At 34.0% G+C, this 18,699-nt stretch overlaps 1 protein-coding gene across 6 annotated transcripts in view; it reads right to left on the reverse strand.

Moving 5' to 3' along the window:
• Positions 1-18,699, reverse strand: part of LOC119645193 (RNA-binding protein Musashi homolog Rbp6) — a 446,186-nt gene that overhangs the window by 296,794 nt on the left and 130,693 nt on the right. For all 6 annotated transcript variants that reach the window (XM_038045186.1, XM_038045184.1, XM_038045183.1 and 3 more), the window contains exon 5: positions 5,519-5,560. In XM_038045186.1, coding sequence (XP_037901114.1) covers positions 5,519-5,560 — 42 coding nt within the window. The remainder of the gene's footprint in view (positions 1-5,518; positions 5,561-18,699) is intronic.

Consider the following 18,699-nt stretch of genomic DNA (forward strand, 5'->3'; position numbering starts at 1 on the left):
TCTCTCTCTCTCTCTCTCTCTCTCTCTCTCTCTATCTAACTCTCTTCATCTCTCTCCTGGCACCCCATGAGATATTTCACACTTCTTTCTTCATGAAGCGAATGTATTTACATCCGTGTATATATGAATATATATATACCTTATGTATGAATTGCGTACATATGTATATGTATATACATATATATATATATATATATACATATATATATATATATTAAGCTGCAAAAAGAATTTGGCTTAAACTGCTTTTCTCTGTTTGTGTTGTTACATTTACATATATATATATATAGATATGTATGCGTATATACTATTACCAAGTGAAAACCCAGCTTTTACAACCAACATTTTGTGGCCCAATTTTTTTTTTCACACTGACAAGAATATTTTCGTTGGGTATTTAAGTATTTTCCTGTGCGTGTTCTTTCCGCGTTTTTCGTTAATACGGTGCATATATTATATATACGTGTATATAATATCTTGATATTGTTGTTTTATGACATTCTTACATGCAAACAAAAAACTGAATGATGAACAGATGGAGGAAGAGAGAAATAATGAGCGCTATGTTACAATTTTCAAAACATTCAAAAACTTTTACGTAAATACCGCGCTGTGTAAGCGTGATACCATTAATAGATATCAAGCCAATATAATCTATGGGAAAATCCAACCTTAATTACCTTAATAATGATTAAAATTCGATAGTTATTCGAACAAATGCTGCTAAACTAAATAAAGGATTAGAATGCTGTAATCTAAAATGAAATTATTTCAATTTGTCGGAAAGATGGTCAGACATTTTGGTATTTAATCGACTCGCAAGGAAGAAGCTGTGATAGGGTGAAAAAAACTGGATTTCATAGTCAATCTCGTAATTCTTGACTGGAGATCAAATTTCGTGTACAATACCAAATATGTGATCACTTCACAGTTTCACATAAACTGTGTCCCACTCAGAAAAACAGTTTCCGCGTAATTTTCTTTCTCTATAGCCGCGATAGATGAAGAAGAAGAATTAATATCATTCTATCTATAACAGAGAGTAGCAGCACATGAGCAGCCCACTAGGTCAGAATCGCGGCTATCTAGTCAGGGTTCGCGTATTCAAATTTCACGTACAAGAATTGTGAGTGACCAATCGGTAAGATCATAACACTTACCGTTTAAATACACAATCATTGGGCTATGGCCACCACCTTCCTATCTCTGCTTCTTTATCTGTCTTTTTCTAACCGTCACCGTGTTGCACAAATATGTGACGTTGCCCTTAAAAATGCAAATATTCAATACAAGTATGTAAGAATCCAAGTAGGTAAAAGGATGTCCGTCTCCCTTCCTCCTAAAGAAAGTTTTTATAATTTTAAAGGCCACAGTATAAGCCATACAAGCAAAAGTGTCATTTTTTTGTTTTTTGTTTTTTGTAATAGTATGTGAGCCTATGAACCGATTTAGCTAAAGTTTATCAATAAATACTTGAGTGATACTATATTAAGTTTGATTTTCTAATCAAAATATTAATACACATATATAACACATATACATATACCGCATGTATATGCATATGTGGCGTCCAGTGGGGCTCTATCGCGTGATCTCTGTGAGAGGTTCACAAAGGCATTTTTGGAGATTACATGATTCCTGAAGATTCCTAATAAATTTGATTTTGTCGCGGAATGTATGACAGAATCCATAATTTTCTTGAAGTCAGATATCGTCCAAGTGGAGATAATCTAATTTTGGCCACAAACATCAGCTATCATATTTCTCTAGCGTTCCCCATTGACTGCAACTGTGAACCTGCTGAACCTTTAGTTCATATTACTTTCTTCATCTGTCTGCATTTTTGTCTACAGCACAGCAAAAGTTCCCCAAGTCTCAGAAACCTTTTACAAGGTAATTTCCAAATTTCAGTTTGAATGCCGAATATCCTCGGTGCGCGTAAAAATGAAGGGAATTTTTTTTCTTGCATTCTTCTGCCTGACATTTTTTTTAACGCTATTCATATAAAATCAATTATTTGGACGAAAAATAACTCAAACGGATAAAACAACACTAACACATAAAAGATCTTTGAAAAGTTTGCTAATATCTCCAGGACGAAAAGAAACAATTTGCAAGACTTTACGACGTAGTATATTCTTTGACGTATGACTATGGCTTACAATTTGCTCACCGATATAGACAAGTTTTCATTTGATATGAAAACCTATCTAAACGAATTTAAATTTCAATTTCTTGTTTCCAATTTCCATTCAGATGCAAGCTTGCATAAAAAAATTAACAAATTTATTGCAATTAATTCAATTTATATGTAGGTAAGAGATATCATTATGACTTCATTTGTTTCATTATTATTTGGATCGAAAATAATATTAAGTATTAAATAGGAGAAAAGAACTCTAAGAGATTAAGCGTCTTTTGTTCATTACTCACACATATTGTGATGCGAATCAAACAATTGTAAACTACATCCTATCCAATTCAATCCCTCCTGCTTGATATGTGGTAAAGTGTGTACCTGTCTAGGCATTTAGGTTTCGTAATAGTAAACAACGACTTTGTTGCTTTCTTAACCTTCATAACAGAGTTCATATGTGTTTTTTGTCGAAATAGCTTTGAATAAGAAAATCATTTACCTGCGTCCTCGTCCTCGTCCTCAAAATGATAGGGTTTTGGGATAACCAACAACGCATGAAACAAGAACAAACTTCAAAAGTAAGAACAGCTCATGTATGTGCTGAATACGGAAACCATATACAATGCAGCCATTGCGTTAAATGAATAAGTGTAACAGTAGCATGGCTTACTAGTGTACGTAATAGTCAAGATTAAACGAAGAGATTAGAAACATGAAATCTCCATAATGCAGTAAAATTGAATAAATAGCGAATACCATCTGAAGTGAAAGGTCACGGAAATCATGCATATCAGCTTTACTTACGTTAAGCCTTTAAATGGCACACAAACACTTTTCAAAATATGTCAGTTTTTTAAATCAAACTTTCGTTCTATTCTGAAGTTCTACTGCAATCTTTTGCTCGTCATGAAGACTACTTCGTTTGATTCGGTTTCAAACGATGGACTCATTTTTAAAATTTTCGTCTCAAAATTGTTCAACTGACACAAAGCTTCTTGCGAGGCAGGTACTTTAACGTCTACCTGGATTCGTCCAATTCCCACTCCGTGGTAATCGATGCAGATTGTCCACTAGGATCTAGTCTATGACCTGTGGATCTAGTCTATGACTGCCAAGTGGATGCATGTTTTCCATTTTTGTTGGCGACACTGCGATTCTTAGATTTGCCATTTACGCTCCCGACGTTATTGTCAATCTACAAGCAGTATTTATTCAAACGGAGACGTGCTTAAAAACGGCAAGATTCTACTTAGAGGTTAAAAAACTACCTCTTTCACTCGCCAACGTATTTCACTTTCCAGTGAACGTTGAGGATTGACGATAATAACATTCCTTGACAGTCAATAAAGTCAACTACTTAAGTAGAGCATTGGATACCAAGCCTACCTTTAACTGCCACATTAACAATAATATTCAGTTAACTCTACTACCGAAACTCACTTACCCATTATAGATTAATAGAAATGCAGGAAAAAAATGATTCCAAAAACTATATTTCATGCCTTCATGTTTTATGCTGCTCCGATTTGATCCTCTGTTGCTTATTGTTATATTAAAAAAGAAAAACTACTAATTGCACAAAAAAAAAAAAACCCTAAAGAGAATCTATAACCTACCCTGACAATTTTTTGTACTTAATCTGCACGCAGTTTTCAATTTCAAACTTTTTTGTGACACTATTTTAAAGTTAAGTGTCAATTTTAGGATAAAAGGTCGAAGCTCACAGTACTCCCATATCAAGGAGCTACAATAACTTATTCTTTTCTTTCTTATTTCCTTTTCCGCTTGTTTATTTTCCTTTTTTTTCTTTTTGCTTTGTAGCTCCCAAAATTTTCTTATACCTTTTCCTTAATCGTACTCTTACTTTAAATAAAATATTAATAATACATTATTAATTTCTAAGTTGTAAGCGGGATTACGTTACCCTTAAGCTCGTGAATTTTTTACATCACGTCGGACATAGCATCTAAAATAAAATTGAATTATTTTGTATTATTTATTCGCATTGCTTCTGATATCACAACTTGACGCGAGGATTTAAAACGTTTAAGCATTAAGCTCTGCCTTTTTGACAACCGCTCGTTGTCAAGTTACCAATTTTTATGGAATTCGTATTCGATCACACCCGACCACAAGTCGCTTCTTCGTCTTTGTAAATCTCTCCGTATATTGTAATGAGCTTATGAATGAATTCGAGGCAACTTATTATACGTTGACATACTCAGGCCAATAAGAGTACTTGATCCACTCGAGCGAAAACGTTTAGCCCGCACATGAGATTGATCATTGACTTTCTAATTTTTCATTCAATTACTAACCAGTATCTGTGCGTCTTATAAGCAGCACATAGCTGGATTAAACCGCGACAACCAACATATACCGCTATATGAGTTCGAATATTTAGGAACGAAAACTGCATTGTGCTCTACAGAGACACGTTCGAATCGAAAATATCAAACTTTGTATTGCAATATTTTAATGGTTGCCATTTAAAAATTAAAAGACCTTGGAAATATCGATATCGAAAGTATATGTGTTCCTGATTAGCGTAAGATTCCGCTTTTTCCACCTTGTTCGTTTGGTGTCGAAGGCAGGTGATAGGTACTCAAAATTCGCGCTAAAACGGACACACCGTAGCTTTCATATCTGCTCAACTTCAATCTCGTGTTTCCTTTAAGCGCGAAGTCGCCGCAATTTCTATCTTGGATTTTCGAGTTCATATCTCAAAGGGAATTAAATCACATTTCGTAATCCCTTTTTGAAAAGGAGCGTTCCATCCATAATGCAGCGTTAAGCAAATTCTTTTTCTGCGGTAAAAACCGAGTGGATGTGTTCAGAGATTCATTAACTTGCTCCCTCAATTTAAACTTTTGTGGTCAGGGGTAACAAGTGTGCACTCCACTTCCCGATTAAGTATCGAAACGCTTGGAAAATTCGTAATCGATCGATTGCCACTGCCATTTGACAGTTTTTCTTATACGGCATTGAAAACGGTCTCTTCTTTTTTTTTTTTTTTTTTTTTTTTAATTTAAGAATCTGTTTACATACGAAAAAGAAAATAGGAAAAGAACCGCCTCAGCTGTTTATGACATTTATGCTTTTTGCTTTATTTGTTCATTCTTGCTTAGTTTGATAGGTCTACTCCACCCAGCAACGTTTATTTAATTTGCTTTGCCCTTACATGTGATTTTGTTTCACTTCTCACGCTTTCCGATGATGGCCTGGCCAGTAATGGGAAAGAATTGTTTTTCATTCCTTAAGTACTTGCGTTGTTCTTCTTTTTTTTTTCTCACTTTTTATTTCAAGTAAAAATTTTCTCTTGTTCATTCTCGTTTGCTTGCTTTTCATTTCAATTTTTCTTATCTATTATTTCGTACTTACTTTGGGATGTGTTCTCCGGGGAAATGCTACTTTTGGATCAACCTGCAATGATTAACAATTAAAACAAAAAAAAAAATTATTTTTTATTTATTTTTTGTAAAAGCAATTTAATTGCAAAAGTCTTAAAAGGTGTAAAATTTTAATTAGGTTTAACAATACTCGTCCGTCCGCCCGTCCATCTGTCTAATATTGTCATTTATAAAAATGCACTAAATAAATGCCGATGGAGTTAAAACTTGGGACAAACATGCCTTTCCCTTTCAAGTGCTTAATTGAGATTTTCAAAAATACTTAACTGTCAAGCATTATCATGCTTACAAACACAACTGTAACCGTAGAACTATTCTAGACATTTGTTGTTCATCTTTTAAAATAAACACATCACAAGCGGCGACGGACGCTGATTAATATTTTTCTTGTGTGTATACATAAAAAGGACATGTATATATAAGAAAAATTTAGTGAAACTGGAAAATTAAAGCAATTTTCAAGGTCAAAACAAACGATTTCAAGTTATTTTATCATAATTTGTGAAGCGATCAAAACACCAATGTAAGTACGAAATGATTGGTGTATAAGTGTCAACATTTGCGCACGTAACGTAAGGATGGCCGATTGTTGAAGCGCGGTTAAAATGAGTCTTTCGGGCTAATGGAATTGAAGAGGACACGAAAAGGAAACCATGCTTATGACGGCATTATCGGAAGCCTTTTATAGGTTATTACGAAGTTTATTATGGCCGGAAAGGGTGAGAAATACAAAGACAGCAGACGACGACGCGAGGATAGCACAACATTCTGATCAGTACAAATTCTGCAGCCCTGTAAAGGAAATCACAAATTCAATTAGTGAGTTATCAGTACGGGTCATAGTATTGCCGTTGAAAATGCTATTCGAGACAAACTTGTGACGGGGCTCGGAAACGCTCCGACCCGGAAAAACATTTTTCTACAGTCGGTATCAACATCGTTCGAGACGAGCCACACATTTATTTAAAGACAAAATCAGTAGCTTGCACTCTAACCCGGAAGAACAGCAAAGCGAAAAGCAGCGTCAAGAACGACCGCAAAAAGGACATAGCGAGTAAGAAAGAAAGCAACAAACAGAACATCAACCCTGTCAAGTATATGGATGCACAAATCATAGGAATGAGTTTTGGACATTTTCGAATTATAGATGCAACCATTGTAGAGGACATCTTAAAGTCATATGTAAAAAACCAAAATATAGATTTTGTGGAAAATTCGGAAATTAATCTATTTTCAGTCGTATCTGTAGAGCAGTAATCCATTTCAAGTTAAAATGATTCTTAATAATAAAGAATTCCCAATGCGATTAGACATTGGCCCTATAGATAGTCTAGCTTCGCAAAAAATGTCATAACAGTTATTGCTTTAATTATAAGTTTAAGCCACGTGAAATGTCGCTGATATCTTGCGATGGTAGTAGAAATTTGCCATTGGCCGTTTGTGAAGTTACCAAGACTTGCAGATTTGTCGTCAAAATTGAACGCGATTGAAGTATCAGATAAAGATATGGTAAAGGTTGTACAGAAAGGTTTGTGGATAGTATTTTTGGGGTGGTTTAATAAAGGCTGTGTGTAAAGTAGAGCAGCGAAGCTGCGTTTGAAATGTGAACAGAAAATAGATAAATTAGTTGCTTTGAAAATTGGCGAACCGATGAGGTACAGCAAAGGGGGAAATTATTCAGAAAAATGGTCTCGTAAGCTTTGTTTTTCCGGCCAGTAGAATGCTTATAAAGGACAATACATAGTCGTCAAAGTTCTACACAGACTTAAGTCCGTTCCTGGTAAAGAAATTATTGAATGTGTTAAGGCGCTTATTGTGTGCACAATTTCTCAATACACCTCTGTCCTAAATTTTGCGTTCACCGGATCGCTGGTGACAGTGAGCTTGCGAGACTCATCGTTACATGGATGATTCGTTCGAAAAATGAAAAGGGATCAATTTTGCCATCATGAGTAAGTGTAAACTAACAAATAATTTTTTTTAATGTTAACAGTTGATTTAAAATAACTTTATCCGCCTGAGGGGCCGAAGGCGAGGGATCTCGACTAGCAACTCAATAGTCGTGGTTTCGCATCTCAAGTGCGGCGGAGTTTTTAATAAAAGTCGATAGCCTTAGATGCTAGTGCTTTCGCTGGCGAAATTAATAATAGTAATAATAATAATAAAATAATTTTAAAAAAATTTTTGGAAATACAATGGGAAATAATTGGAAAAATTTAATTTGAAAGTTGAAACGGGCTGCAAGGCATCAACGCTCAACAGCGCTCAACATTAAACAAAGAAGGGAAATTTGTGAAGTTTCTGTAAAATTTTTAAAATATTTTGAACACTTCCACTGTTTCTTTTATGCGTAACAATGGTACAATCGTGTTTAAGCGAATTCAAATTTTCATTATTTATTTATTTTTTTTGATTAAATTCACTTAAAAAAGTTTCATTACAATTCCTTTTGCATTTGGGCTTGTATCTAATATATATCTAAACAGCCGCTACCCCAGGTTTTCATTGTATGTCCGTCTAAAAGTGTAGCCATATGCTACCGAGAACCTAATAACGGTCAACGCAGAAACTTGGACTTGACACCACGAGCGTCGGGAGTCTCTCGGGAGAGCAGTATCACATTCTGGTCTATTGAATTTGTATCTTTCAGTGTATACGCGACACGCATAACGTCATGAGTTTCTATTAAACAACTCATTATACTAAACAACTCATAACTGTCGTGTTTACCTCTCTACAAACACTTTGAGGCCTTTATAATATGTATACGTAATTTTTGTGACATAATGAAGAAGCTTAGAGAAGTCGTGACGGTTTCTTCAACGATGTGCCTTGCGTATATTTAGAATCATTTTGATAATATCCCCCTGTTTGTTGCTAATATCAAAGGGGAAATTGGAGATCAGGATTTGCGGGCAGCTTGTCTCTGAGAATGTGTGAGGTCTACCTAATTTCATATAGATTTCCTTGCCTGAATTATATCTCTCTACACCTGGCTTTTTAAGACACACAAATGTATAGCATTAAGACTGGTACCCGACATCACGGCAGTTTGTTTTTTTATATTTGCGTCTCGTGACTTATTATGGCGTAAGTTAGTTAAATTAAAGTTTCTCATGCATTTTAGTAGCGAATTGCAGATTGATATTTAGACTTGCAATATGCAAGCGAGGCAAATATAAACACTATAATGAGATACGATATCACTTCGTTGAAGGGGGTAGGCCGCTGTCATTTTTTTCACAAATTCATTTTGATTTTACCTACAATAGGCTTTTGAAATCCTAAAATAAGTGAGAAAAAATTCATTACACGCAAAAAAACCGCAGCTGAGAAGTTGCAGCTTGATGAAAGAAAAGCATGTTAGTATAACTTCGTCGAGGCAACTTCAAGTAGATGTAAGACTGTGCGCTATTCCGAAGCAATCATTGCTCTTAAAAAAAAAAATTTGGCTATCGAACACCAAATTTTATTGAAATATTGCAAGAATGATGGTAGATTGAACACTTGAATATGGGCGTACGGACGGACAAACGGATAAACAAGCTAAGTTTGATTTAAAATGTGATTGTGAATAGATCGGTATACTAAACGGTGGATGCGCTTTAAGTCCATCTGGATATTGCGTACATTGGCACAAATTCAATTCACCCTTTCATGAAATGCAAATGTTGCATGTTATATGGAGTGTTGACAAATGATCAATGAATTGTATTACTGGCGTTAGTAGTACGTCCTATTTGTACGACGTTAATTTGTAAACGCATAGAAGAGACCGAGATAAACAAAAACTATCTAATTATGCCTCTTCAAATTCTTCCTTTATTTATTTGTGAGTTTTTTTTTTTTTTATGCCCATTCTGGTAAATATTCCTTTCAAACAATTACTTTTGCAATCTTTTCTGTCTATTAACTTTTTATTTGCAATCAAAAATTTTATATGGACATCTTTTTATACAATTTGAAAATAATTTGAAATTTTAACAATTCATACATGTGGATAACTAACAAGCGTCCACACGTACCAATCGTAAATGTAAACATAAAGTGAAACCCCTCAACAACAGAAAACTGAATACAATACTTGTATATCTTTTCGCTCAAATATTTAAACATATCTTACTCAGAGTTCAGATTCAGTTCACAAATGAAACGAAAACGAATTTAAAAAAACAAAAAGAAATCTTAATTAGCTTTTCGTAGATTGTTAGATATTTAGCATCAAGACATGGGAAGTTCCTTAATCAGTTTTACACCTAGATTGTACACATGCAAAACTCACTTTATATAAAAAATTTATTTTTCTTATATGTCGCTGGAAAATTTGCGATCGATATCTTTCAATTTCGAAGCAAATCTAATTTGTATCCTGGGCATCTATTCGTAATCAATGTGCTCGTTTTACTCGAAATATGATTTATCGAGGTGTCCGTACGACGGATCGTAATAATTTGAGACTTTTTCATAGCTAATGACTAAATAAATGATCAACTTTCAATCTCGTTAATATATATTTTCGAAAACTTGTAACCCAGTTAGTTGGTCATTAGCATCACATTCATGTTAAGTCGAAAAATGGTATCAATCGACAAAATCCAATTCAAAGTGCGTAAAAATAAATGAGAAATAAATTAGAAATAAATTAGAAATAAGTTAGAATTACAATGGTGTCGTTAATTGTGAATGGTACTAACGTTTGCCGTGCGGCCTAATTTTTGCGCTAAACACGCAAGTGGTTCTGGCAAACATTTTAGTAGATATTATAGACGAAAATATGATAAAATGATCAGTGGTTTCAGAGGTTGTCTTAGCCTCTGCTAATCGATAAAAGAAAATCTATGACATTTTGAATCTTTTCATCTTTGTCTTTGCGACTGTGACGGTACGCAAGAACTACTTGTTAAATTGACGCGTTTTCGCAAGAATAAGTATAAAACATCACATTACCCTCAAAATATCACAAAATGGGCGTGTTTCACAAAACAAATTATATATTTTCCGCATTATATCATTACCAAAACACTAAAAGAGATCTAAAGGTGTCGACTTTGTCCTCATCCTGAATATGTAAAATCAAAAATATCAAAATCAAATTAAAGGCAGGCGTGTAAATATCTAGAGTTAATTACAGTATACGAGTGCAAGCATATCGCGCGAAATGATATATAATAAAATTAAAATTATTTATTCGACAACATACAAGTAAATAAATACAAGTTTGCTTTTAAATTTCAATTTTCCCAGATATGTGATCATAAAGTTTAATCTATTCTTATAATTATTTTCATAATTGAACATAACGTTGATCTCTCTTAGAGTTGCAAGAACATTTAAAATTTTAATCATTGAGAAATTTCACTGTATATATATATATATATTTTAAGATATATACAAATGCGTGTATGTGTGTCCATTTAAATCCAATGACCGTATAATGAGTGTTGTGTGTTTATGGGCCTCTTTGAACCCTTTAAGCAATTAACCATTAATATTTCGTAGTTTAAAGAGTAAACATTGTGCAATATTTGCACTTGTGCATACAAGTGCACGCACGTATGCGTATCATCCTGGAAGCTTACATACATACAAGCATGCATGCATGCATGCATGCATGCATGTATGCATTTTTTCCAATACATAGAGAGTAGCATGTGTAGATTTTTAATGAAATTATCAAATATAAACAGAAGTATAAACATACCATCGCACAGGCAGACAACCATACAAACGTAAACGTCGGTTATGTAAGCAAAAACCAATTTGTGTAAAAAGGAATTTTTATACATGTATGCAATGTATATGTATATATGTATGCATGTATTATACACACCGGGATATATATTGTATATTCGTGTAAATATCGATATGTGTTTTATGTTTATATGTATTTGTTTATTTTTATTAGTGAGCATAGCTACATGTATATATATATATATATATATATATATATATATATATTGAAAATTGATTTCCGGTTAAATGCGGTAAAAGGGAAATCGAAAAACAAATTCCGATTAAAATTTTAACTAATCAACAACATTTAAAAGGTTGCTGTTGAAAAAACAGATTAGCACTGAAATATTAGAAAATTTTTATTGAATTTTAGCAGAGAGAGAAACAAATAATTTTATTTTCGATTTCGTTTCCATTTTTTTCCTTTCCCCATTTCTTTTTTTTTTTTTTTATTATTTTTATTTATTTATTTCTCCCTGATAGACAAGAATTTTAAAACGGATATAAACAAAATGTCTGGAAAATACAATTATTTACGTACCATTGATGTATGTGTTGATTGAAAAATTAAAAATACGGAAATAGGATTCTGCTGAGTATTAGAAATATTAATAAATATTTAAAAAACAAAAAAAAAAAAAAAAAAACTATATACCTTTGTATGTGTGTATAAATATATATATATATATATATATATGTACATTTTTAATTTGTTTTAAATGTTTCTTTAAAAAGTAGACTAAAAGCAATTAAGATATAACACCTCTGCAGATTTTGCAAGAAAATTTTTGTTAGTTTAGAAGATGCATTAAATTTTTCCGAATATATGGGAAAACATTCAGTACTAGAAGGACATAATTTTTCACTTTTCCTCAAGCAACCGGCAAAAAAGTATTAAAGCCCTCATGTGAAGCTATAATATGTTTTTTTGGTTTTTGCCTATCGAATGCCAATCTCTTTAAAAAATACTTATGTTGTTCATCCATAAGATACGTTCACCTAGCTTTATCGAGACAACCGTTGAATAAACAGGAAGCTGAGAGCGATTCAAAGTAATTAAGGAATTCAATCAAGGATATTCTAGGTATGAAAATATGAAAGTGGAATTTGGCCATATGTCTTGCAATTGAATTATTTTTTATATCTTAGGCATCCGTTAAACAGTCGTAATATCAACGTTTATCGCAATACAAAAACACTTTCCCTAACAACGAAAATGTCAAGTTTTGTAAAATCAAGTAAAAAGCATTATTCAATACAAAAACATTCTTTTGTGCATTGTATTTTTTAAGGGGCTATGAAGAATGAATCTATTTTGAGAATCCCAAGCGCATTAGTTCATAATAGAAACCACGCATCAGCCGTATCGCCTGCTAACTGAGGCTAAATCGTTCGATGTTCGGTGTTTGGCAGGACTGCTATTAGTTGTTAAAGTCTGATGAAACGGTTGAACGTTAACGCTGCCAACAACAATCAATCGATTTAAAAACATTCGATGCAACACAAGGTCGTTTGTTTGCACGACAACCGTCCATCCATCCATTTAGTCGAATCAATTTGCGATACATTAGGAAGGAGTAGTCCAAGCGGCTTACTCATGAGCCTGGAGTTCTTCCGATTGTCATATGCGTGCATCGATGAAGAACGCACTTGCTGAGCAGTGTTTTACTTCTTACGAAATAATTTCAAACACTGACCACGTATAACCACTAATAAGCATTTACAATATACGTTTATTCTCCACATAGAAAAACTTCGGTCTCATATGTTATGCAACACAGTCTAACACTCTGAGTAGATCGACAAATTCGCAAAGAAAAACAGAGAAAGTTGCACTGGAATAACCGACAAATAGGCTGACATTTATACTAAGGGAATAATTCATAAGAAAAATGAAATAAATCTTGAGAATACAAGCGATAAGTAAATGTGCAGTGAAACTTATTTTAAGAAAATGCCGGTCATATCCGTCAATCCAGCATTTAAAAGGACTTTTAGTGTAAATGGATGCGAGAAAAGTAAACGAAACATCATATTCGGTCGTGATCGCGTACGAGCAATGTAGACGTGTCCTTTGAAAAGTGTGGGCTATGATCAAGACTCTTTTGCAAATTTGTAAGCGATATCTTTATTTTTGTGAACGGAAGAATATCTACCACGGATACTAAACAGTTGGGCAAATGAACTAATGGACACTTGACTAGAAGGACATGCTTACGTGCATTCGGAATATGTAAAAATGACAATACCTGCAAATGAATCAATACAGATTTAAAAATTATTGGCGTTTATTAAAAATAAACTAACGATTAGCGAACGTGCTTCTTAAGCAAACGTTATGCCTACGAGCATCAGCATAAAGAAGGCATGGAGAGACAGTAAATATTTCTTTGCTACTATATGATAAATGGAATGCCGGTGTTACTGCATACTTTTCCATATTATTATTATTGTTGTTGCTGTTATTAATAATGATTGAAAAAAGTAAAGCAAGCAAGAGCAAATATCATAAGAAAATACATTAAGCGAATATTGAAAGGAAAACTTTGTCGAGAATGAAAGAACACGGAAATTTAATCATATTTTTTGAGCGGAAAATGAATCATTTCGTTACAAAATTATAATTCGAAAGGCGAGGAAATGACAATGTAATGGAAATAAAATGTAAGCAGATACCAATTTATTACAATCTGTATATTTTTTTTGGAGCGAATTTTAGAACAGCAAGAGCATTTAAACACTAAATTCAACTAAATACAGATTTTATGCAACCTAAGCCAGAGAGACAATAAAACTCACTATCAACGAATAGTTTGACTAGTCGACGAACATGTCAAGTGTCTAAGCGTTACATTTTTAATTAAGTTGACAAAAAGCTACTTCGATCAAAAAAATTAGTAAGCGAAATTAGCAGCTGCATTGCTAGAAGTGAAGAAATTTTCAAATGAAAATTCGTCAAAATTTCATCCATATTTCATTTCCATTTAAATTGTGTTATTGCAAGATCCGTTGACACATCGAGAAGAACTATGTCCAAAATGTATTATTTCAAGTCTATTTTGTCGCCGTGAAATTAATCCTCAATGCCTGGCAGAGGGAATTCAGAGTGTACAACGCCACGATAATTGGAGAAAACCGTTAACATCACCTTGATTTTTGAGCGAATTTGACGTGATTTTTTTTTTTTATCTTAGGTCACCTTTTGTACAATATTCGGTGTTTCCGATTCGTATGTACACAACCAAGTCTCATCTCTCGTAATAAGGAGTTTCATGAACGATTGATAGTCAGAATTTCAACTCCTCATCCACATTGTAAAAATCGAGATCAAATACTTTATGGGTCATACAAAACCAAGCTTAGCGGAAACAGTAATGACGTTTAATGTGAAATTTGATAAATCATACATTATAGAAATGAGTCATATATCCTATAGCACTGTCATAATAAACGCATTCACTAATTGAACTGAACTTAATAAATATTAAGAATATTAAGAGATCATAAATGAATCAAGTTATTGAGAAAGCTAAATCCTTTTAGAAAATAAATAAATGCTTAAAGTCATGGAGGTAGCCATGCTAAAGCTTAATTGCGCTACTTATGAAGCCATCACTTTACTAAATAAATTTGGAAGAAATTGTCAACTTGCACTTGCCAGTTCAAGTCAAGCATACAATGGCACACGCTCTACTTATGCCGTATGTTAACTATCAGCAGTAAAGTGATGTCTGATGTCTATTCGTCTTGTAGATAGTCTTAAACTGATGGCCAACCGCATCACACGTTTGGTGTATAATGTGAGACTCAGAGATGACATCTCCTCGCTTCTTCGCTCATACTTTTATGCCATTGTCTTTCCACGCCCACATAAAATTAAGGCTGTCAATCTATCTCTACAAAATCGTTCCGCGGCATGTGCCGAATCTTTTAATCGAACTGCAATCCGGCCAGATCGACTCTGGAATGCGTTGCTGCTAACTTTGAGACCCTTTGACGACTACTTCAACGATTACAGGAGGAAATTGGCCTTATTCTTGAAGTCTTGAATTCACCCGATACTCACACTTGTCGTTTGCTAAGATTAGCTACAGAATATGGTGACTATTTGTGTATTCTTTTTTCTTTAGTTATTTGATCAGTTTTTAGTTCTTTCTATGCACATGATTTATACTTATGTCACTACGCATATTGGGCAATGGCTTTATGGCTGCGAACTTAAATAAATAAATAAAACAAACAAAATGAATTTTGCTAACACTAGCAATATAATCTTTTTTTTTTTTTTAATTTTAGTAAACACTTAGCTAATAGTTGCAAGAACGCTTTTTAAATTATAATCGTACTCACGACATTTTTGTAACCTAACCTCATCAAACCGTGGTATAGCACTCTTCATTATCGTGTAATACAAATTGATTACGTTTATTACGTTCAAAATGTAACAAAATATTCGCTCAAAATTTTATATTAAGGAAAGTAAAAATTACAACCAATAACAACTTTTGTTTTATTTTATGTAAACTTGTGTTCATTCACATAATGGAAATATCAATGAATTTCATATCTCAGCAAACTATCTTTTATGTTAACAAATTTTTGATTATGTCAGGTAGTCTTCACCAAAGTCAAAACGCTATTAAATCTAAACAGTTTATAGATGATTGTAGGAAATTACAAATAAGATGATAGTTAATGGATATGTATTTCGTATGTCCGACAAATAAAAATGAAATGCAAATTAATATCGAAATTTCAAATTTCTCAAGTATATATATGTCGCCGGTACGTGTGGTGCGGTAATCAGTTTTGTTGCTTAGCAGATAAACCTCAATACATCGTATCCGCCAGACCACTGCACAATCTGTTCAACAAGTGCTGCCATACTGGCATCTTCTAAAGCTTCATAGGTAACCGTTCGATAAGTCTTCGTAAGTAATTGACGGGCGTTGCTGAAACGAATTCAAATTAGATGCACGTATACCACAAGGTTCTGTCCTTTCTCCTTCCCTCTACCTGATATTCATTAACGAGAGCACAGTGTATAGGCGGTTTTCTTTCCGTAAGAGACCATGCAGCAACGAGATACAGAAAAATGCTGCATGATGCATGACACATCGTGACGCATCGTGACCTCACAAAGATATCTGAGTGGGATCAGACTATTGCATAAGCCTTAAGGGCGCCAAAACTCAAAACTGTGTCATAAGGCGCAGGAAAAGTGATGAACAAACTCTCCTTTTTGTGGTGTCATTGTATAAGAATCGGCTGCCCTTGATCTTCTAGGCAGAGCATATGTTCGGATTTTTGGAAAGACGTAGTCGAATACTTCACTGCCGCCGACATCTGTATCACTTACGTCGACTTATCCGGTCAAAATTGGAGTATAATATGGATGGGTGGGCGGGAGCATCCAAACTTTGCTTGAACACCCCCAACCGTATACAGCGAACGGTTCAGATGCTCATGGGCGGAGAAAGTGTGATCCAAAATTTTCAATACCATCGAGTATCGAGGTAATGTGGGCCGTGTTGTACAGTTTTCGTTACCAACTAAGTCGTTTAACAGAAGTCCAAGACTTTCTGCCTTTCCATCCACGCATTCTGCAGCTGCACGCAAATCATATAACACCCTATCGCTACTCGTTGATACTGTCAACCTTTGAAACACCCCACCAGCAATGGTCTCTCTTACCGTGCCTGATGTCTCCATTTTCAAGCTGAACTTTCACAACCACTACCACTCTCCACCTCTTACTTTCTATAACTCTTCAAGATCACAGCGCTTGGTCTTAGAAAAAAACAAAAACCTACTGTAGAGGAAAAAGCTAAAAAAAGTTGATATGATCAAGCGATAAACATATTTAAGAGGGGAAAAATATGACGAAACCGTTAGTTAACTAAAAATGATTCACAAGCTTATGAATGCAATATAAATAACGGTGAACATCATCGGCAAGAACGATTACAAACAATATTATCATATTCCGTAACTGAGAACTTTACGATCTGTTTATCGAGTTGAAAGCGTTCACAAACGCCTTTACTAATAAAGGGAATCATTTTAATTAATTGAAACCGTACTTTCAGTTGGCGGGAATAGAATTTTCACTTTATCAAAACATAATGATATGGAATTTTTTTTTATTTGTATTAGTAATACAAGGAATTCAATGCTCGAGTGTTACATGGCATCATGCTGATGGGGTCAATTCGTATCACTTGACTATTACACAACGATTTTTGTTTCACAAGCTATTTAGCAAATGTGTCTTATACATGTAAACACGTATACGATACTAGCCAGATAAATGTAGAGGTATGAAGGCCCAAAAAGAGGAAACGGTATTTGTGTACGTTCGACTTGAAAGGTCATTTGCTGTGCCGCCTTCCAACCATATTCGGCTTTTTTGGGCCATAAAGATTTTCAGCTCAATTCATTCCAAAGCTTCTTTTGAAGCAAAAACCGGACAACATCGCATTAAAGAATTACATTTCAAATCAAAGGAAAAAAAACTGCTTTAAGCATCAACGCACTTCCGTATTTGCCCAATCACTTAAACATGGTGATGGAGGAGAAGAGATAGGATGTGGCATCAGACAGAGAAGTGTATTCCCGATCGAGAAATATAGTGACATTCAATAATAAACTTTGACCAAGTATGCTCTACCGTACTGAGATTTGAGCTCACGAACTCTAACTTGCTAAGCGCGATACTTGTCTACTCGGGTAACTTATACGTTACTAACGAATAAGTTTACTAGAACTTATACTTTTTCTACTCAATGGATATAACTATCGTCGAAACACACAAGATAAGATTTTTAAGCTTTTCGTCGCTCTTGCTTCTAATCTGTGCACATTGAGCCACTTAGGCTAATTTAAGCTTTAAACTTTAACTTTTCGACTATTTCATATTTCCTCTCTCGGATATACTGACTCTGTAGCCATGCTTCTTGTCTACTAATCTCTGCTGTGACCCTGAGTCTTAAATTGCATCGAGGGAAATATTATTATCATCATAATTAATTGAGCCAGTGAAATAAAGTCTAAAAATAAAGGTTTAAAGGAGATTTGAATCCACGACTATTGCGTTCATTTGCCTACTCGGCCGCTCAACCGAATATCGTGCGAATATAAAAATATATTTAAATATAATAATGAGGAAAAGAGATGAATTAAATTTATTAATAGCACCGATCAGTTATTGATTTCAAATAATAAGTAAGTATTGTGTCGATTTAGAAAAATGAATAAAAAAGTAGAAAAAATTTCATTACATAGCAATATTGATAAAACGAAGGATTTTCAACCGATAGCAACGGTATGTAATATTGCAATAACTTTATCTCAGTTTATCATGGCCAATCACGTAAGTAAAGAATGACAAAATTGATTTACCTCTCCTTCGCCTTATAT

Source organism: Glossina fuscipes, unplaced genomic scaffold (assembly GCF_014805625.2).
Source record: "Glossina fuscipes isolate IAEA_lab_2018 unplaced genomic scaffold, Yale_Gfus_2 1, whole genome shotgun sequence".
NCBI lineage: Eukaryota > Metazoa > Arthropoda > Insecta > Diptera > Glossinidae > Glossina > Glossina fuscipes.